General features: G+C 45.8%; 1 protein-coding gene across 8 annotated transcripts in view; it reads left to right on the top strand.

Moving 5' to 3' along the window:
* Nucleotides 1-22,032, top strand: part of SPSB4 (splA/ryanodine receptor domain and SOCS box containing 4) — a 256,317-nt gene that overhangs the window by 120,011 nt on the left and 114,274 nt on the right. For all 8 annotated transcript variants that reach the window (XR_010175872.1, XM_063915932.1, XM_063915928.1 and 5 more), the window contains exon 2: nt 7,148-8,015. Coding sequence is in view for 7 of the 8 variants with exons in the window: in XM_063915932.1 (XP_063772002.1) it covers nt 7,322-8,015 (694 nt within the window). In the remaining variant the exon portion in view is untranslated. The remainder of the gene's footprint in view (nt 1-7,147; nt 8,016-22,032) is intronic.

The following is a 22,032-nucleotide window of genomic DNA, read 5'->3' as shown; positions in this document are numbered from 1 at the left end:
ACAGTACCTCTAAATCAGGACCTAGAGCTTTACTTTCTAGAGACCAGGATCGCGTTCTCAGTGTTGAGCTGGATCTTGGACAGCACACTGTTTTGTTAGCATGATATGCTCACTATGGAAAATATTCTCTTGTTGGCAGATACAATGTTTTGTAAGGTTACTGAGCCATGAATGTAGCCCTGTTTTTGGAGACCTGCTTTTCTATGAAAAGATCAGGGACCAAAACGTAATCTGGAAAAAAAGTGTTAATGATAAATTGTCGTTATGGTTATTTACTGAATACAACACTGAAAGCCCTAAATTTTGTCAGTTTCTGTAATAAACCGGCATAGTAAATGTTCATCATAGTAAATGTTGTTGGAAAGCTGACCATCTGTATATAAACATACCTGCTCTACTTTGGGGTTATATCTGGTTTTAGGTTAAACCCAAGCAACCCCAAACAGATTTGAAAAACACCAAATTGGCAAATCACTTTTGGGGCCAGTATTTGAGTACATATTGACAGCGGGTTATCACTATTCCGTGGTCCAACTGAAGGTAAGTGCGGCACTGTCGGGAGGATTCACCGGGTGTATTCTCCTGGCAACTAATGGAATTGAATTTGGCTTCAACCCGGGTCGCTGTTCGGTGTGAACGGGTTGCCGGGTCAATGCGACCCGTTTCCCGCTGCTACGTATAATTTTCTAGAATGCATTTTATAAATGTTACCTCAACATTGATTGGTTGCCATGGCAACTTCTCCACTGGCTCACTTCTCCACTATTTTCACTGCTTCATGAATAGACCCCTTAGTGATTATGTCAAAGCCTAGCACTTCACTCCTAATCTGAGGAGCCTATGGGGGTCATTCCGAGTTATCGCTAGCTGCCGTTGTTCGCAGCGCAGCGATCAGGCTAAAAATCGGCATTTATGCGTATGCACTGCAATGCGCACATGCGACATACGGGTACAAAGTCCTTTGTGGTTTTGCACAGGTTCTAGCAACGTTTTCATTTACACTGACGGCCGCAAGAAGATTGACAGGAAAGGGGCGTTTCTGGGTGTCAACTGACCATTTTCAGGGAGTGCTTAGAAAAACGCAGGCGTGCCAGGGAAAACGCAGGCGTAGCTGGATGAACGCTGGGCGGGTGTGTGACGTCAAAAGCCAACCCTCCAACGTTAGAATCAACGTACACGAAGAGTAAGTCCAGGGCTGGTCTTGTTTTGCATAAAATGTTTTTGCAGGCGTTCTGCTGCACAGGCGTTCGCACTTCTGCAAAGCGAAAATACACTCCCCAGTGGGCAGTGACAATGCGTTTGCACGGCTGCTAAAAACTGCTAGCGAGCGAACAACTCGGAATGACCACCTATGTCCAGTCTGCCAAGGGCAAAAGCAGCAGGAGTGGGGACACTGCTTCTAAGTGGGGTATGGGTGTACTTTCTAGATAGGCTTACCATAATATCCCTTTAATCCTGGGCATCTATGAATTACACAGGTTCTGTGTATGGGCTGCGGATGGGGGGCTGATAGCCTTGTTGAAAATGTAAGAATATTGTTTTTTGCAGAAGAACTACAGGTCCCAGCAAGCCTCCCCCGCAATCCGGTATTTGGAGAACCACAAGTACCAGCATGCGGGGGGGAAACGGGCCCGCTGGTACCTGTAGTTCTACTGCAAAAAAAATACCCAAATAAAAACAGGACACGGACACCGTGAAAGTATAACTTTATTACATACATGCCGACACACATACTTACCTATGTTGACACGCCGACTCTGGCCACGTCTCCAATGTCGACGTCCGGGGTACATGAAAATAAAATTATACTCACCTGATCCAGTGTCCAGTTCTTTTATTGTAATCCACGTACTTGGCAAAACAAAAAAACGCATTTACCCGAACCAGACGGACTGAAAGGGGTCCCATGTGTAACCCTTTCCCCCGAATGCAGAGACCCCACGTGACTCCTGTCACAGAAGGTCCCTTCAGCCAATCAGGAAGCGCCACTTCGTGGCACTCTCCTGATTAGCTTTGCGCGTCTGAGCTGGCAGACAGCGCATCGCACAGCACCTCCATCAGTTTCAATGGTGGGAACTTTGCGGTCAGCGGTGGGGTTACCCGTGGTCAGCGGCTGACAGCGGGTGACCTCACCGCTGACCGCAAAGTTCCCACCATTGAAGATAATGGAGGGGGCTCTGCGATGCGCGTCTGACAGCTCCGACGCGCATACAGCCAATCAGGAGAGTTCCACGAAGTGGCGCTTCCTGATTGGCTGAAGGGACCTTCTGTGACAGGAGTCACGTGGGGTCTCTGCATTCGGGGGAAAGGGTTACACATGGGACCCCTTTCAGTCCGTCTGGTTCGGGTAAATGTGTTTTTTTGTTTTACCAAGTACGTGGATTACAATAAAAGAACTGGACACTGGATCAGGTGAGTATAATTTTATTTTCAGGTACCCCGGACGTTGACATTGGAGACGTGGCCAGAGTCGGCGTGTCAACATAGGTAATTATGTGTGTCGGCATGTATGTAATAAAGTTATACTTTCACGGTGTATGTGTCCTGTTGTTGTTTGGGTATTTTTTGCAGTAGAACTACAGGTACCAGCGGGCCCGTTTTCCCCCCGCATGCTGGTACTTGTGGTTCTCCAAGTACCAGCTTGCGGTGGAGGCTTGCTTGGACTTGTAGTTCTTCTGCAAAAAACAATATTCTTTCATTTTTACACATGGCTATCAGCCCCCCATCCGCAGCCCTTGGATGGGGGGGACAGCCTCGGGCTTCACCCTTGGCCCTTGGGTGGCTGGGGGGGGACCCCTTGATTGAAGGGGTCCCCACTCCTCCAGGGTACCCCGGCCAGAGGTGACTAGTTGGGTATTTAATGCCACGGCCGCAGGGCGCTGTATAAAAGTGACCCCCGGCTGTGGCATTATCTGTCCAGCTAGTGGAGCCCGGTGCTGGTACAAAAAATACGGGGGACCCCTACTCTTTTTGTCCCCCGTATTTTTTGCACCAGGACCAGGCGCAGAGCCCGGTGCTGGTTGTTAAAATACGGGGGATCCCCTGTCATTTTCCCCCCGTATTTTGGCAACCAGGACCGGCTCAAAGAGCCCGAAGCTGGTTATGCTTAGGAGAGGGGACCCCACGCAAATTTTTTTTCTGGATTTTTACCGTTTTTTAAACATTTTTAAAAATCTAATCAAAATCCGTCAAATCGCCCGTTTTTCGACAGCGGGACTGTCGAATTCGTTTTTTATTGAATATGTCGAATTCCGGCACCTACCTGCCGGTATTCGACGGTCGAATTGTGTCGAATTTAAAAACGGGCGAAAAAGTGCCGCAATTCGCCCGGAATTGCATATACCCCTTTATCTAATGGAAGGATATGAAAGTAACACAAATAAATCTGACAAATGTACCGTACGTACAGTCTCTGTTTGCGAATAAAAACAAGAAAACCTTGGTGGTGTTGAAACGGTATGATGACATATGATGTAAATGTCTGCTGATGATGTGCAGTAACAAGTGTTACTAATGTTTTTGTCCTTGTCTGTACTACTCAGCTGGATGCTTATAGAATGACTCACGCTCTCCCCATGTACTGTAACCCAGTGCATAAATGATGAGACTGCTCTTATCCGCACATCTGCGACCTCACACTAGCTGCTGTGCTGGGCTTCTTTCAGGGGTCATGTTTAAAATGTGATGGCTCTTTTTGATGACATTTCTCAGCCATACTTTACCTTGTGTTTACCTCTCTGGTTTGTAATGTGTGTGCATGGATGTTTAATAGGTGCACATAGAGGTAAAGGAGATCTGCACCATCCCCATAAGGCCAGGGCTGTTTAAAGACAGGACGGCCCCTTGTGCAGATTTCTGTGGCCCCCTTCTCCCTGAAAAATGTCTCCACTCCACCACAGGCTCAAAAGATAACAAACTCTGCATGAGTTCTGCTAACTTCAAGTGGTTTTCCACTGTGCCTCGTGCTATCGCTATGTATCCATTAAATAACATGCCAATATAGAGATCTGACTCGGAAACAGCAAAAATACATGCAAAATTTATATACCACATGGTGGTCTTCTAATGTGTATTGTTAGGCCCTCCAAGAACCTGAATATCATTTGTCAGGTTTTCTTTTCTTGTTGTTGTATTAGTATTATTATTATTATTATTATTATTATTATTATTATAATATTGTAGACAGTGTCAAGATATTCCTCAGGTCGTGTCAATCAGAGGATTTACTGTAACTGAACATACATTGGCAAAACAGTAATAACAAAAGTGTGGGCCTAATTTGATTGTGTGTTTTGGTGTATTATAAAGTCTTAACCAGTGTTATCAGAAAAATAGAAGGATCTCTTAAACAAAGGAGAATTAAGCATACAGCACATTTTTAAGCTGCCGCCACACTTGTGCATGTGGCTTTGCAGGACCAATGAGCCTGAATTTGTCATTTTTTATTTCAATCCCCACTAACCAGAATGGCGGTACACTATACCCCCTATCTGTGAAATGTCTTTCAGTCATATATCCTGCTGCAAATAGTTTCTGCTTATCAGCTATGCAATCTTGGACTCAGGTTACAGCTGTCACTGTTTATCACCGTTTGCAGTCTATATGCCATAAGGCGGCTGTGGGGCTTTGGTACGTTATTCCGGTCGTTGGGATTAACACCAACAGTGGCCCTGATACTTACCTTCGGGATGTCGGCTGTCGGTCTCCTGAGCGGTTTGTGATTCTGGCGTTGGTCACATGACTGCTGGGTATCCTGTCCATCAGGATGCTGAACGCATCCCGACTGGGGGTAGCAGTGCTGATTTACTAGCTGTACAGCTGCTGTTATATCTGGTACCCTCCCTTCCTCTTTACGCTGGAAGATGGGCAGGCAGTGTAGACAGTCACCTGCTGATAAGCTGAAGATGAGGTATGCTGGAAGTGGAGAAATTATTTCTTCATAGCTCCCAGCTGGGAGATTGTATCATTGCACGCACCTGGTTTATCTGTGTACTGTGTATTGGTTACCCCCCATTTACTTTTCAGTGTTCCACGGAAGAACTAGACTTAAATATAGTATTCAAATAAAAACAAAAATTTGGACTGCAGCATACTTACCTACTTTCTGGCTGCCCCTGAAGGTCAAAGCTAGATGGGAAGTGCAGGGTGTGTGGTGATTATCTGCAATGTTCTGCTCCATGGGAGCTTTTTGTCCTCCCTGAGCTTACCTTAGGACACCTGCGTCCAGTGTCGGACTGGGGCATGTAGGGCCCACCGGGGGAATGCAGTGGTAGGGGCCCATGTTAGGGCTGTTGCCAGTCGGCAGAGGGGGTGTGGCCTTCCACCTCATTGGTTTGAATAACCATTAGAGAGTGCAACGTCTGGGCCCCTTCGTAAATATATACAGTAAATTCAGATGTTGCATGCATGATAATGTACCAGATTAATAACAGATTAATAACAGCAATGCACTGTAGAAAATACACCATAGTCCAGTATAAGGTAACATATGTATAATGTATAATTCAAGTGCACAGTCTAGAACCTGATCCTTAGAGCAGGAGACCGGTGCTTTCCCCTGTACCCCTGTGGGCCAGTCCAAGCCTGCCTGCGTCACAGTGATTTATTCAGAGCAAATCATGTGTCAAGTCATGGGGGCTCTAGAAGTCTGATTTGTGTTGGTTCGGGAGTCTCCCAGAAGTTTTGGGAGAATAGGCAAGTTTGGTCTGCAGCTGAGTTGGACTTTAACCATACAATATGCTTTTCAGTACTATGCATGCACAGAAAAAAAGAAAATCATATGCAGGTTAGGATGAATCTTACTCCTGTGCAGTAAAGGCTTGTTGTGATAATTGCCATATAATCAGAGGTGGATGCAGCTGTAGATATTCTGGAGGTGGTCGGTGCTACAGGAGGGAGTGTATCTTGCAGGTGTTGATTATAATGACTGACGCATCAACAGCATCACAATAAGGTTTTTCTAACTTATCATATGCTTTCATCATTTATTTGCATACTATCTTAAGAATCTTAAAAAAATACAATATGAATTTTACATCTGCAGTTCTGGATGAAATCAGGTCCCTTACAAGGAATATTTGAAAGCATCTTGTTCCATAGCATATGGCCAGGGTTTTAATATTTTAAAATCGTAAAGCTCTTCCAACAAAAAAAAAGAAGTTATTTTTAGTATTATTTAACAATAGTACTACATGGCTTCCTGAGAACAAAGAAGAGGGATACTTTGCTTTGCACCTCAACAGAATCCAGTAACAAGACAATGCAATGATATTGTCTAATTTCAGGTATCACATTTTAGTAAATAGCATATTTCTTTAGACAGGCACATTTGGCACAGACAGTGTGAGTATCTCTTTGGGGACTGCAATGCAGGAGTATAGGAAAATATTACATTTGACACAGAGGCAGAAATATGTGTCCTCTGATCTCCTATGTGCAGAACCGTTAGAAGAATGTGAATAATGTTCGTACATCCAAAGGCGAGGCTTTGGCTAGACTGATGTGGAGGGGTGGAGGGAAGGAAAGCGTTGTGTGTCTGTATCCCATTATGAATCAGAGGAAGTTATTGTCTGTGGAGCACACACTGGTAGCTCTTAGGTACATTCTGTTTTCCGCCCGGTTGTTCAGTTAGTCAGGGTTTGTGCAGGGTGTCTAAACCTGTCAGCTTCAGCTGATGACGGGCAAATATGCAGCATTATGTATCTAGAGAAGAAGCCTTTGCAATTTGTGTAGACTTCCAAGACTGGCAACTAGAAGGTATCACCCTTTCTTATATGATACCCTTTCTTACATGCTGCTTATTATTGCACTTGATATGCAATATAAAAAATGTAAAAGGAATAGTTATAGAATATTTAAATATTTAATTTTTTTAGACCAGATCTAGAACATTTACGTGGGATACTTTGTTCTGGAGCAGGCTCTATTCTCTTGCTCTGCTGATGTTTCTGTACATACATTTACAGTTTTATTGTTTTGTTTATTTTGTTAATAAATTATATGCAACAGCTGTAAGAGAGAAATGAATGAATGTTATCAATGTTTAGGAACATAAGGTCCAAGGTTGAATGTCTGCTGTAGGTTCTGATGTACAACCCCTCCCCTATCACTTCATCCTAAGCTAATATATTCTTTTTCTTTCTTCTAGGCAAAACATTTTTGAGGATCATCATTCTGCTAAGGGTCTTCCAAAAGCTGCTGCGTCTGGTGCACAAGTAACTGGCTTCCATACAAATCATTTTAATGAGGTAACAGAAGGAAACAAAGGAACACCTTCCCTTTCCCCTACCCTGTCCCCATTTTGTCAGTCCACAGACAAGAAATGGGTCAAAAGATCTCAGGGAGTATAAAGTCTGTGGATGTACGGGACCCCCCCTACAGACCAGTAAAGCGAGAACTGAGGGGTCCTGACTTTTGCAAACCTGCCAGATTAGATATGTTGCTGGATATGCCTATGGTGACTTTGGAAGTTCAGCAAAAGCACGCTTGGAACAATGAGGACCGGTCTTTGAATATATTTGTGAAAGACGATGACCGTCTGACATTCCATCGTCACCCCGTTGCACAAAGTACTGACTGCATCCGTGGGAAGGTTGGTTACACCAGAGGCCTTCACGTTTGGCAAATTCATTGGCCTACAAGGCAGAGAGGAACACATGCTGTTGTTGGGGTAGCAACTGATGATGCCCCTTTACATTCAGTTGGATATACTTCATTGGTAGGAAGCAATAGTGAGTCTTGGGGCTGGGACCTAGGACGAAACAAACTCTATCACAACTGTAAAAATCAACCTGGTGTTACATATCCAGCCTTTTTAGAACCGGATGAATCATTTGTACTCCCAGACTCTTTGCTGGTGGTGTTAGATATGGATGAGGGGACTCTTAGCTTTATAGTTGATGGACAGTATTTAGGAGTTGCCTTCAGAGGACTTAAAGGGAAAAAACTTTACCCTATCGTCAGCGCTGTATGGGGACACTGTGAAATTACAATGCGATACATCAATGGACTTGATCGTAAGTACTATAGCCATGATTCTTTATTTGTTTTAAGCTTGCAGCATGTTCAGCCAGAAATGTTTAAATACTGTATTACTGTTTAATATGCAGGTCAGTTCACTGTATACTATGACTGTTGAGCATATCAGTACTGCACAAGTACTTATAGGAAAATTATGAATCCATACAATACAGCAAAGTGTATGGGGCAGATTTATTATGTGGTGCTTTTCAAAGCATCTTCACCATTTGCAGTCGCTGAATTTAAAGGGGCAATAATATGAATTACAAAATCAGGCATGTTTTCTATTTAATATTATTGCTCCTTTAAATCTATTTTTCCAAAGTCACTGAGGACGTGGTGGATCTGAAAAGCGCCGTATAGTAAATTTACCACTATGTAAGGGACGGTGGTGGTGACAGAAGAGGTGTTGAGGCCAAATATGGCTAAGATTTGGACAGCTTGTAGTTTGTTATTTTACAGTGCAGCACCAGAAGAAAAACTCTGGGGCCATCAACATTTTGCTGAACTACCACACCTAGCACATTTTAGACAAAAAGGCCGGGATGAAATGAAGTCCCAGTTCAGCGGCCGCGCGTGATGCCATCCGAACTCTGAAGTTTTTTTAAAGGAACAATCATGTACAAGGCTAAACCATGTGTCCTCATACATCATTGCTGTAGTTGCGCCAAAAAGCCCCTCTCGGCGTGCCAGGTCCCGTGAGACTCTGCTAGTGTCAGTCATCTATTTTGCGTCTCCTGCGCCAAAAAAATGTGCCTTAGTCGCAATGCAATGTGGCTAGGACGCACTAGGAGACGGTGCTGATTCATTTGATATATAACACTTGTATATTTGTGTACGCCTCTGAATCTGTACACGAAGAGCTACAATGTAGCAGATGCAGCTTTTTTCCGATACAAATTCTGTTGTGTTCTGTATACGGACTCAGTCACACTCAATCTACAAGTGTTGCATGTCATAAGAATCAGCACAGTCTCCTGATGCATTCTAGCTGCAATGCGTTGCGACTAAGACACATTTTCAGTAAAAAAAAAGTTGCTCAACGCTAGCAGAATCTCACGGGACTTGTTGTCTCACTAACACATACCCTCCAAATGTACCTTTTTGGCAGGTACAGTACCTTTTTTTATGGTCTGTACCGATTTTTGTCTCTCCAAACTTCCATTAAAAGTATAGGAAAAGTGGCATAGCCACGCCCCCTTTACCTGTGACCACGCCCCAGTTTCTAATTTGTACCAATTTTTATGTGTAAAATGTTGGAGGGTATGCTAACGCCAGGCATCTCGCACTGCGTGGCATACTGAGGCTAGATGTGTGAGGACACATCTGTGTACACTATTATAAAAAATTAAATAAAACAACAAAAAGGTTTTAAAATAACAATAATAAAATGTTTTTCAATAGCCAATCCTGCATTGCAGTTACAGTACAGTATTTTGTCCATCCACTGAGCTACTGCAAATGTTTTACTATATATATCTCCACAGGAAACATAAGACTTTGCTTTTCATACTGAGAATAATAGAGAAATAGAAATATATAAATAAGCCTGTCCTTAGAAAGTTTTCTCGTCCCACTCATGCCAAATGTACAGCGTTTGTCGGGTTTCCACGTCACATGCTGTTAGCATACAAAGCGCTCTGTGGTAAGGTAGAAACATTCAGCAAGTGAGGAGAATGTTAACATCTGTGCAGCTGACTCCCGCTGACATTAAACCCACATAGGATGCAACGCTGTGAGGGCAGTAACCAGTAAAATATTAGGATTGCAAGGTCTTACGTTTTTCTGTTTGGGCTAGGTTAATTTACCAGAAACATAATTCCTGAATCCTACTGCAATATGAAACATTTAAAAAAAATTCTTTGCAATAACTCTTAGGATTGAGCTAATTTAAAGGAGCCAGTTTAGCATTTTGGGCCCAATTCAGACCTGATCGTAGATGTGTGAAAAAATGCACATCTACAATCAGAGCCGGCCCTAACCAATATGATGCCCTAGGCAATATTTTGGCTGGTGCCCCCTAGCACCACCGCTGGTTCTGCCTCTGACCTTGCACCTCTTTCCCAGCACCATCACCCCTCACCCATAGCAGTCCTTGTACCCCCTATGTTTTAAATAGGAACAGTTCGCACATTTGACGCACAGCCCAAAAAGGGGCATCTTCTTGCTGGGAAGGGGTATGGCCACACAATAGTAACCCCAATTCCAATTACGCCACACAGTACTGAAACTTTATTCACATTTTATCTTACGATAGTGTCCATAATTAATATTACATCCCACAGTAGTATCACTTTACCTTATAAACGTTACTCCTCACAGTAGAGCCCCTTATTCACATTACAACACACTGAATTGCTCCTTATTCACATTACACCACACTTTATTGCTCTTTCTTCACATTAGATGACACAGTAGTGCCCTTTCTATATGCAACGCCACATAGTAGAGCACCTTATACACATAATGCCACACATTAGTAATACATTTATACACAATTCCACACAGTAATGCCCCTTACACATATGAGACACATTAATGTCCTTATAAAAATAATGCACCTTACACATTATGACAACCTTTATTAATGCTCTTTTACACATAATGTCCCTTACACATATGCCGCACATTATTAATGCCCTTATACACATAATGACACACATAGTGCCCCCTACACATTTGCTGCACATTATTAGTGCCCCTATACACATAATGACACACATACAGTAGTACCCTGTTACACATATGCCGCACATTATTAATGCTCTTATACACATAATGACACACATAGTGGCCCTTTACACATATGTTGCACATTATTAATGCATTTTTACATGACACACATAATGCTCCTTACACATATTCTGAATACTACTGCAAAACCAACCCACTCACATGCACACAGCACTCACACTTCCACTAACACTGTGACCTCTGCCTCTGCTTGGATACAGATGTGTCCTCACAAATCTTGCATCAATGCTAACGTCGGGCACCTTTTTTAATGAAAATGCATCTTATTTGCATTGCTATGTGGCTAGGATGCACAAGCAGCTTCTGCTGATTAAACTGATATGCAGCATGCCTATATACTGTGTGAGACTGTGGCTGTATCTGCATATGAAATGCTACATACAGAATATAGGCATGCTGCATATCATTTTAATCAGCAGAAGCTGATGATGCCCCTAGGCATATCAAATGCCCTAGGCAATTTAGGCAATTGCCTAGTTTGCCTATGCCTATGGCCGGCTCTGTCTACAATCAAAATCTCTGACATGCGGGGGGACACCCAGCACAGGGCAAGTCCACCCCGCATGCCGGGTCCAGTCGCAACCCCCCCCTTCCACGCGCAGACGTGTGAAAGCATCGCACAGCAGCGATTCTTTCGCACCTGCCGAGTAGCTCTCTGCGCGTAGGCAGACGGCTACCGGCCATGCTTAGGGTTGCAGCGGCTGCAAGTGACATCACAAAGGGCCCGACAAGTCTGCGTTGTCCGGACCGCGCCCCCCGAAAATGGCGCCGACACGCCCTGCGACTGCCTCAGCCTGTCAATCAGGCAGAGACAATCGCACAAGTGAGATGCCAACGCATCTTACTGTGTGTGAGCGCACACAGCACAGGGCTTCAGCCTGCGTACACTGCTGCAGAGACCAGGCCTGAATTAGGCCCCTTGTTTTCTACTGTATAAAAATTAGATAATTTAGATTTTAGAATAATTTAGAATTTACAAGCAGTAAAGCAAATACTCCACAGTGTCGATACGGGTGTGATACGCAGTGGCGATAGTTGGGATGTGGGCGTTCACATGACCGACCGTGGCATCCCGACTTTTAGAATGCCAACAGGGGACAGGGTCACATGGCACTAACGCGTTATGTGTAACGTGGCTTGTAGTGCATGGAGCGAAGATGTAAGAGGACACATCTGTCTAATGGGCATTTCATTGCCAGCCATAGCCCTTGATCACTTCACATCTTATACTTTTTATGAGCCAAAGCAATTCCCATACACATTGTACCAAACTATTTCTGCTGCTTCCTACAGAGACCACAAGCGTAGAAATCAATTTTAATATAGTGAAAACCTGTCAAAGGTTGTCCCTATTGAAGGCTCAAAAAACAATGTGACTCTCCCAGAGGCTAACACCATGGGTAGCTGGTAATTGACAAGATCGGGCACCTAGAGTCGCAACCATGCCAGCCTTGTAGCCAGGCAAGTTTTAAAACAGGAGAGGGTCTGTGCTTGAGTCTGTGGGCCCCTAGAAAGAAAGCCGGCATTGGTGCGTACACAAAGAATCAGAGAGACTCTGACACAGTGCTAGGGTCTTATATTTCCTGAAATATATCTGAAGATATCATAAGAACTATAGTGCAGACTGTAGCAGGACTCTGCTGGAGAAGGTAGCCAGAATGGGTGTAGGCCAGTGGTTCTCAAACTGTGTGCCTAGGCACCCTGGGGTGCCTTGGGTCACTTGCACCGTGGGGTGCCTTGGGACACTTGCACCCTGGGGTGCCTTGGATTGGTGGTCCAGGGCCAATTGAAATTATTTATGCTCAATATAATAGGCAAAACCATGTGGCCAAACAGAAACAAATCTTGTCCCTCATCACACCTAAGGATGACAATTTACACAATTTACTTAATTTCTTTCTAAATTTCTCAATAAAAACTTGTAGCCTAGGGGTGCTGTAAAAAACATTCTTACACTCTAGGGCGCTGTGGTTTGGGAACCTGTGGTGTAGGGTGTACAGACTGGGCCACACTCCATGCACCCATTATAGATACACCAATTCCTGTAGCAGTAGTATAATATAAAAGGGTCAATATGTTTCCTGTCCTTTACAGTAAAAATAAGAATTTACTTACCGATAATTCTATTTCTCGTAGTCCGTAGTGGATGCTGGGGACTCCGTCAGGACCATGGGGAATAGCGGCTCCGCAGGAGACAGGGCACAAAAGTAAAAGCTTTAGGATCAGGTGGTGTGCACTGGCTCCTCCCCCTATGACCCTCCTCCAAGCCTCAGTTAGGATACTGTGCCCGGACGAGCGTACACAATAAGGAAGGATTTTGAATCCTGGGTAAGACTCATACCAGCCACACCAATCACACTGTACAACCTGTGATCTGAACCCAGTTAACAGCATGATAACAGCGGAGCCTCTGAAAAGATGGCTCACAACAATAATAACCCGATTTTTGTAACAATAACTATGTACAAGTATTGCAGACAATCCGCACTTGGGATGGGCGCCCAGCATCCACTACGGACTGCGAGAAATAGAATTATCGGTAAGTAAATTCTTATTTTCTCTGACGTCCTAAGTGGATGCTGGGGACTCCGTCAGGACCATGGGGATTATACCAAAGCTCCCAAACGGGCGGGAGAGTGCGGATGACTCTGCAGCACCGAGTGAGAGAACTCCAGGTCCTCCTCAGCCAGGGTGTGCCCCTGACCAAGTAGCAGCTCGGCAAAGTTGTAAAGCCGAGACCCCTCGGGCAGCCGCCCAAGATGAGCCCACCTTCCTTGTGGAATGGGCATTTACATATTTTGGCTGTGGCAGGCCTGCCACAGAATGTGCAAGCTGAATTGTACTACACATCCAACTAGCAATCGTCTGCTTAGAAGCAAGAGCACCCAGTTTGTTGGGTGCATACAGGATAACAGCAAGTCAGTTTTCCTGACTCCAGCCGTCCTGGAAACCTATATTTTCAGGGCCCTGACAACATCTAGCAACTTGGAGTCCTCCAAGTCCCTAGTAGCCGCAGGTACCACAATAAGCTGGTTCAGGTGAAACGCTGACACCACCTTAGGGAGAAACTGGGGACGAGTCCGCAGCTCTGCCCTGTCCGAATGGACAATCAGATATGGGCTTTTGTGAGACAAAGCCGCCAATTCTGACACTCGCCTGGCCGAGGCCAGGGCCAACATCATGGTCACTTTCCATGTGAGATATTTCAAATCCACAGATTTGAGCGGTTTAAACCAATGTGATTTGAGGTATCCCAGAACTACGTTGAGATCCCACAGTGCCACTGGAGGCACAAAAGGGGGTTGTATATGCAGTACTCCCTTGACAAACTTCTGGACTTCAGGAACTGAAGCCAATTCTTTCTGGAAGAAAATCGACAGGGCCGAAATTTGAACCTTAATGGACCCCAATTTGAGGCCCATAGACACTCCTGTTTGCAGGAAATGCAGGAATCGACCGAGTTGAAATTTCTTCGTGGGGCCTTCCTGGCCTCACACCACGCAACATATTTTCGCCACATGTGGTGATAATGTTGTGCGGTCACCTCCTTCCTGGCTTTGACCAGGGTAGGAATGACCTCTTCCGGAATGCCTTTTTCCCTTAGGATCCGGCGTTCAACCGCCATGCCGTCAAACGCAGCCGCGGTAAGTCTTGGAACAGACATGGTACTTGCTGAAGCAAGTCCCTTCTTAGCGGCAGAGGCCATGAGTCCTCTATGAGCATCTCTTGAAGTTCCGGGTACCAAGTCCTTCTTGGCCAATCCGGAGCCACGAGTATAGTTCTTACTCCTCTACGTCTTATAATTCTCAGTACGTTAGGTATGAGAAGCAGAGGAGGGAACACATACACCGACTGGTACACCCACGGTGTTACCAGAACGTCCACAGCTATTGCCTGAGGGTCTCTTGACCTGGCGCAATACCTGTCCAGTTTTTTGTTCAGGCGGGACGCCATCATGTCCACCTTTGGTCTTTCCCAACGGTTCACAATCATGTGGAAGACTTCCCGATGAAGTCCCCACTCTCCCGGGTGGAGGTCGTGCTGAGGAAGTCTGCTTCCCAGTTGTCCACTCCCGGAATGAACACTGCTGACAGTGCTATCACATGATTTTCCGCCCAGCGAAGAATCCTTGCAGTTTCTGCCATTGCCCTCCTGCTTCTTGACCCGCCCTGTCTGTTTACGTGGGCGACTGCCGTGATGTTGTCCCACTGGATCAATACCGGCTGACCTTGAAGCAGAGGTCTTGCTAAGCTTAGAGCATTGTAAATTGCTCTTAGCTCCAGTATATTTATGTGGAGAGAAGTCTCCAGACTTGATCACACTCCCTGGAAATTTTTTCCTTGTGTGACTGCTCCCCATCCTTTCAGGCTGGCATCCGTGGTCACCAGGACCCAGTCCTGAATGCCGAATCTGTGGCCCTTTAGTAGATGAGCACTCTGCAGCCACCACAGAAGAGACACCCTTGTCCTTGGAGACAGGGTTATCCGCTGATGCATCTGAAGATGCGATCCGGACCATTTTTCCAGCAGATCCCACTGAAAAGTTCTTGCGTGAAATCTGCCGAATGGAATCGCTTCGTAAGAAGCCACCATTTTTCCCAGGACCCTTGTGCAATGATGCACTGACACTTTTCCTGGTTTTAGGAGGTTCCTGACTAGCTCGGATAACTCCCTGGCTTTCTCCTCCGGGAGAAACACCTTTTTCTGGACTGTGTCCAGAATCATCCCTAGGAACAGCAGACGTGTCGTCGGAGACAGCTGCGATTTTGGAATATTTAGAATCCACCCGTGCTGTCGTAGAACTACTTGAGATAGTGCTACTCCGACCTCCAACTGTTCTCTGGACCTTGCCCTTATCAGGAGATCGTCCAAGTAAGGGATAATTAAGACGCCTTTTCTTTGAAGAAGAATTATCATTTCGGCCATTACCTTGGTAAAGACCCGGGGTGCCGTGGACAATACAAACGGCAGCGTCTGAAACTGATAGTGACAGTTTTGTACCACGAACCTGAGGTACCCTTGGTGAGAAGGGCAAATTGGGACATGGAGGTAAGCATCCTTGATGTCCAGGGACACCATATAGTCCCCTTCTTCCTGGTTCGCTATCACTGCTCTGAGTGACTCCATCTTGATTTGAACCTTTGTATGTAAGTGTTCAAATATTTCAGATTTAGAATAGGTCTCACCGAGCCGTCTGGCTTCAGTACCACAATATAGTGTGGAATAATACCCCTTTCCTTGTTGTAGGAGGGGTACTTTGATTATCACCTGCTGGGAATACAGCTTGTGAATTGTTTCCAATACTGCCTCCCTGTCGGAGGGAGACGTTGGTAAAGCAGACTTCAGGAACCTGCGAGGGGGAGACGTCTCGAATTTCCAATCTGTACCCCTGGGATACTACTTGTAGGATCCAGGGGTCCACTTGCGAGTGAGCCCACTGCGCGCTGAAACTCTTGAGACGACCCCCCACCGCACCTGAGTCCGCTTGTACGGCCCCAGCGTCATGCTGAGGACTTGGCAAAAGCGGTGGAGGGCTTCTGTTCCTGGGAATGGGCTGCCTGCTGCAGTCTTCTTCCCTTTCCTCTATCCCTGGGCAGATATGACTGGCCTTTTGCCTGCTTGCCCTTATGGGGACGAAAGGACTGAGGCTGAAAAGACGGTGTCTTTTTCTGCTGAGATGTGACTTGGGGTAAAAAAGGTGGATTTTCCAGCTGTTGCCGTGGCCACCAGGTCCGATGGACCGACCCCAAATAACTCCTCCCCTTTATACGGCAATACTTCCATGTGCCGTTTGGAATCTGCATCACCTGACCACTGTCGTGTCCATAAACATCTTCTGGCAGATATGGACATCGCACTTACTCTTGATGCCAGAGTGCAAATATCCCTCTGTGCATCTCGCATATATAGAAATGCATCCTTTAAATGCTCTATAGTCAATAAAATACTGTCCCTGTCAAGGGTATCAATATTTTCAGTCAGGGAATCCGACCAAGCCACCCCAGCGCTGCACATCCAGGCTGAGGCGATCGCTGGTCGCAGTATAACACCAGTATGTGTGTATATACTTTTTAGGATATTTTCCAGCCTCCTATCAGCTGGCTCCTTGAGGGCGGCCGTATCTGGAGACGGTAACGCCACTTGTTTTGATAAGCGTGTGAGCGCCTTATCCACCCTAAGGGGTGTTTCCCAACGCGCCCTAACTTCTGGCGGGAAAGGGTATAACGCCAATAATTTTCTATCGGGGGAAACCCACGCATCATCACACACTTCATTTAATTTATCTGATTCAGGAAAAACTACAGGTAGTTTTTTCACACCCCACATAATACCCTCTTTTGTGGTACTTGTAGTATCAGAAATATGTAACACCTCCTTCATTGCCCTTAACATGTAACGTGTGGCCCAAATGGAAAATACGTTTGTTTCTTCACCGTCGACACTGGAGTCAGTGTCCGTGTCTGTGTCTGTGTCGACCGACTGAGGTAAATGGGCGTTTTAAAGCCCCTGACGGTGTTTGAGACGCCTGGACAGGTACTAATTGGTTTGCCGGCCGTCTCATGTCGTCAACCGACCTTGCAGCGTGTTGACATTATCACGTAATTCCCTAAATAAGCCATCCATTCCGGTGTCGACTCCCTAGAGAGTGACATCACCATTACAGGCAATTGCTCCGCCTCCTCACCAACATCGTCCTCATACATGTCGACACACACGTACCGACACACAGCACACACACAGGGAATGCTCTGATAGAGGACAGGACCCCACTAGCCCTTTGGGGAGACAGAGGGAGAGTTTGCCAGCACACACCAAAACGCTATATTATACAGGGACAACCTTATATAAGTGTTTTCCCTTATAGCATTAATATATAATAATATCGCCAAATAAGTGCCCCCCCTCTCTGTTTTAACCCTGTTTCTGTAGTGCAGTGCAGGGGAGAGCCTGGGAGCCTTCCTAGCAGCGGAGCTGTGTAGGAAAATGGCGCTGTGTGCTGAGGAGAATAGGCCCCGCCCCCTTTTCGACGGGCTTCTTCTCCCGTTTTTCTGACAACCTGGCAGGGGTTAAATACATCCATATAGCCCCAGGGGCTATATGTGATGTATTTTTAGCCAGCATAGGTACTTTCATTGCTGCCCAGGGCGCCCCCCCAAGCGCCCTGCACCCTCAGTGACCGCTGGTGTGCTGAGAGCAATGGCGCACAGCTGCAGTGCTGTGCGCTACCTCATGAAGACTGAGAAGTCTTCAGCCGCCGATTTCTGGACCTCTTCTCTCTTCAGCATCTGCAAGGGGGTCGGCGGCGCGGCTCCGGTGACCCATCCAGGCTGTACCTGTGATCGTCCCTCTGGAGCTAGTGTCCAGTAGCCTAAGAAGCCAATCCATCCTGCACGCAGGTGAGTTCACTTCTTCTCCCCTAAGTCCCTCGTTGCAGTGAGCCTGTTGCCAGCAGGACTCACTGAAAATAAAAAACCTAACAAAACTTTTACTCTAAGCAGCTCTTTAGGAGAGCCACCTAGATTGCACCCTTCTCGGCCGGGCACAAAAACCTAACTGAGGCTTGGAGGAGGGTCATAGGGGGAGGAGCCAGTGCACACCACCTGATCCTAAAGCTTTTACTTTTGTGCCCTGTCTCCTGCGGAGCCGCTATTCCCCATGGTCCTGACGGAGTCCCCAGCATCCACTTAGGACGTCAGAGAAACTATAAAAATGCAAACAAATTCCTCCAGCATGCCATAATTGGTCAGTAAAAGAAACATACATCCTACGTGATCATAGTATCTTGGTTACAAACATTTGCAAACATGCAGTATGGTAAGCCACCAGCCATGGCAATTCATCTCTGCTTTTGTGGTCCTACACTACATGATATAGATATAGCACTTACTTTGGGTCATACAATTATGTATTTCTAAATTGAGAGCTAACTCACACGAAGGCACCCAAAATCCCCCAATATGGCACTACAAGGATCAGCATACCCTCCTGCTAATGATCCCATCCATGCTGTGGCGCTGAGAGGGAGGGGAGCTGATACTCTTTATCTGGGTCTGGACCTGTTGGAGGGAACCCGAGTCACGTTGCCCCCCCCCCCCCCCCTTCCCTTTTCCGTTGTAGACAACATGCAGCCACTTGGGTGTGGGGAGAAAGAGGACTGACGGCAGTGCTGTGTGCTGCACTGGGAGAGAGAGGCAGCTGCAGAAGCAGTGTCATGTCTCTTCATGTGTGATGTGCGGGGTGTGAGCGATCGCAATCACACCCGCTTTCCCCGGTCAGTGGTGTCCGCCACCGCCTATTAGTAGCCACCTGGCGCCCCCCCTTGTGGACGCACAGAAACTATTTTAATATTTCCACGGGAGGGGGCCTGGCCACACCTTCCTGTATTGGACATGCCCCTTTCCCAGTACCTGGGCCCAGCATGGCTGTCGACGCCTGGCCTCCATGCCTCTCAGAACAGTGAGATATACAGAATGGAAATTGCTGTTTATGGAAATTTGAGTGTTTTGATGTTTCGTACTTGGTGAGTATGTGTGTACCTTGATGTGTACCATTCAGGTGCCCCAGTGGTAAAAAACAATTCTGTGATGTAATTTATCTTGAATTGTAATCAAGAAATCCTACTGTAGTGTAAGACTTTCTATATATATGATAACATGAAAATATTAATAGCACACATACAAGGTTGTCAGAACATTTATAGGTTGGGGGCAAAGTTAGAGCCTCAGTTTGGCATCCCTGGGGGCGGAGCCACCAGGAGGAGGAGGTGGAACTATGAGGACAAAATGGAGGTGGCACCACGGTTGGGAGAAAGAGGGAGAGTGACAAGGATAGAAAGAGGAAGAGAGAGAGACGTGTCTGGGAGAGAGAGAGTGAGACAGTGTCAGGGAGAGAGCTAGGGGGAGAATGTCAGGTAGAGAGAAAGACAGTCAGGGAGAGATAAAGAGTGTCAGGGAGAGAGAGGAGCAAGAGGACAGAGAGTGTTCAGGAGAGAGAGTGGGACAGGGAGAGAGACAGAGAGTGGAGCGAGCAGGAAAGACTACCTGATTTTACAGCACACTGCACAGCCACACAGATCTCCAATGGAGACAGGCACTCCTCTGCACTAGGCCACGCCCCCTAAATAGCCGTGAATCGCGGCACTGCTCGTCTGGGAGTCGGGGGTGGGGGAGCATTGATTGGTCCCTGAACTGCACAGAGGTTGTGATGTGCGGTCTTTCAAGTTTCAACTGACCGCACATCGCTCCCCCTTTACGTCAGTCGGTGCCTCTCATGTTTCAGGGGGCGAGCTGCCCCCTTGCCCCCCCTGTTCCGAAGCCTTTACACACATATAACTAATAACCTAACACACTACAGGGTCAACAATAAATTAAGGGACTGCAGGATAACAAGGCCATAATTACCTCTGTGTTCTCTCTCTGCAGTGTCAATGTGTGAAGTTTAAAAAAAAAAAAACCCAAGCATTATGTTATTTGGGTATTATGTACTGTTAGAGTATAATTAATGATACCATCCATTCATTTTTATAGCATTTCATTTAAGAACAATTTGCATAATAGCTTTATGCAAGTAAAGCACTTGTTTAAATATGAGGTTTCCTCTGCTTATCAGACACAGCTAATTTCCCGCGGTCCCTCTGTAAAAGATGCACCTAGCCTGGCTGCTGCACATCTATTATTTGTGTTTGTGCCGAACTAGAAATAACCTGTCAGGTACCTGAATAATAACCCTGGGCCAGCAGAAAGGTTGATTGATTTATCAAGTGAATTATTCCATGGTTGGTTAGTCTGAATTTCTAAGCAGGGTTGATTGCTAAAGACGTTTAAATGTGCGCTGTCTGGAATGCTGCATTCAGCACTGTCTCTCTAGAGAGGTTTGAGTTGGCAACACAAATGTGCCCTTCAGAACTCAGAAAGATTAATGAAATCCAGAAGTCACTGCTTTGGGACCCTTAAACTGCGTTAATCATTTTGCAATGTTCATAATATTAAGTGCAATTTTTGAAAAAAGGAACCTGATGATTTGGTGCAATAGCTCTTTGTTCGCAATTTAGTCAGTTTCCTATCCTGTCTATGCCAGAATTGGTATCCGGACTATAGGTCGACTAAGAAAAGCTTGACAGTCATTAGGTGGACCACTAATGGTCGTCATGCATTAGGTCAACATGGTAAAAAGGTTGATATGGTCAATAGGTCAACATGTAAAATGTTTACAGTGCTTACGGTCGACAGGTACGAAAGGTCGACACTGCCTTTTTGGGGGTTTTAGCATTTTCATCAACTTTTTCATACTTTACCATCCACGTGGACTACAATTGGGTATAGTAACCTGCTGAGCGAAGCAAGCCATGCGAAGGAATGTGCTACACTAATTAGGGTTCACATGGATTCATGGCAAAAATAGCACAAAAACCCCCCCATCATGTTGACCTAATGACCCGGTTGACCTTTTGACACTGTCGACCTAATGCATGTCGATCATTAGTGGCCGACGTAATGACTGTAGACCTTTTGCTTGTAGATTTAATGATCTACACCCGACAGAATTACAGTGGTGCAAAGCATTGGCTTACAATTCACCTATGAATTTCATTAGGAAATCCTATTGTTAGGGCGAGATGCAGTTAAAATGCCGGCTGTCGGGATCCCGTTCAGGATACCGATGCCAAAATGCTGACATCCGACAATGCCACCAGCCGAATTCCCGGCACACTAGGTCTGTTCCCATTGTCCACAACACCCATAGAGTGGAAATAGATCCTGTGGCGAGCGCAGCAAGCCACCAAGTTCACAACGTAGTGAGCGCAGCGAGCCCGCAAGGGGACTATTAGCTCTTGCCCCGCTGGGGGTTTTCTGGCTGGTGGGATGCTGCTGTCGGGATATTGATAGCCAGTATCCTGTCCAACTGGATAACATGTAATCAGTCAGCGCCACCATCAACCTCTTTTCAATACAGTATGTTTATAACATAGATTATGGCCAACATATTCCAGCTAATGCTCAATTGGTACATACTGTATCTCCATTTCATGTATGGCATTGCTTGGTGGCTTTGTTGTACAACAATTACTGTCATGATACAGTATGTGTAATACAGGGTCGGCAGATAGCGAGAGCGTAAACTTCTGCATCAATACTTAAACTGTCTCTCTAGTTTCTAGTGTATAATAAAAAAAACATCTACAATGTACGGGGACTTTGTTGAAAATATAAGCCAGCTAAGTGGTTACAGTAGAAACCGTTGGCAGCTATGACCATTTCCC

Source organism: Pseudophryne corroboree, chromosome 4, assembly GCF_028390025.1.
Source record: "Pseudophryne corroboree isolate aPseCor3 chromosome 4, aPseCor3.hap2, whole genome shotgun sequence".
In the NCBI taxonomy this organism is placed as follows: Eukaryota; Metazoa; Chordata; class Amphibia; order Anura; family Myobatrachidae; genus Pseudophryne; species Pseudophryne corroboree.
This window is presented reverse-complemented; position numbering and strand designations above follow the sequence as displayed.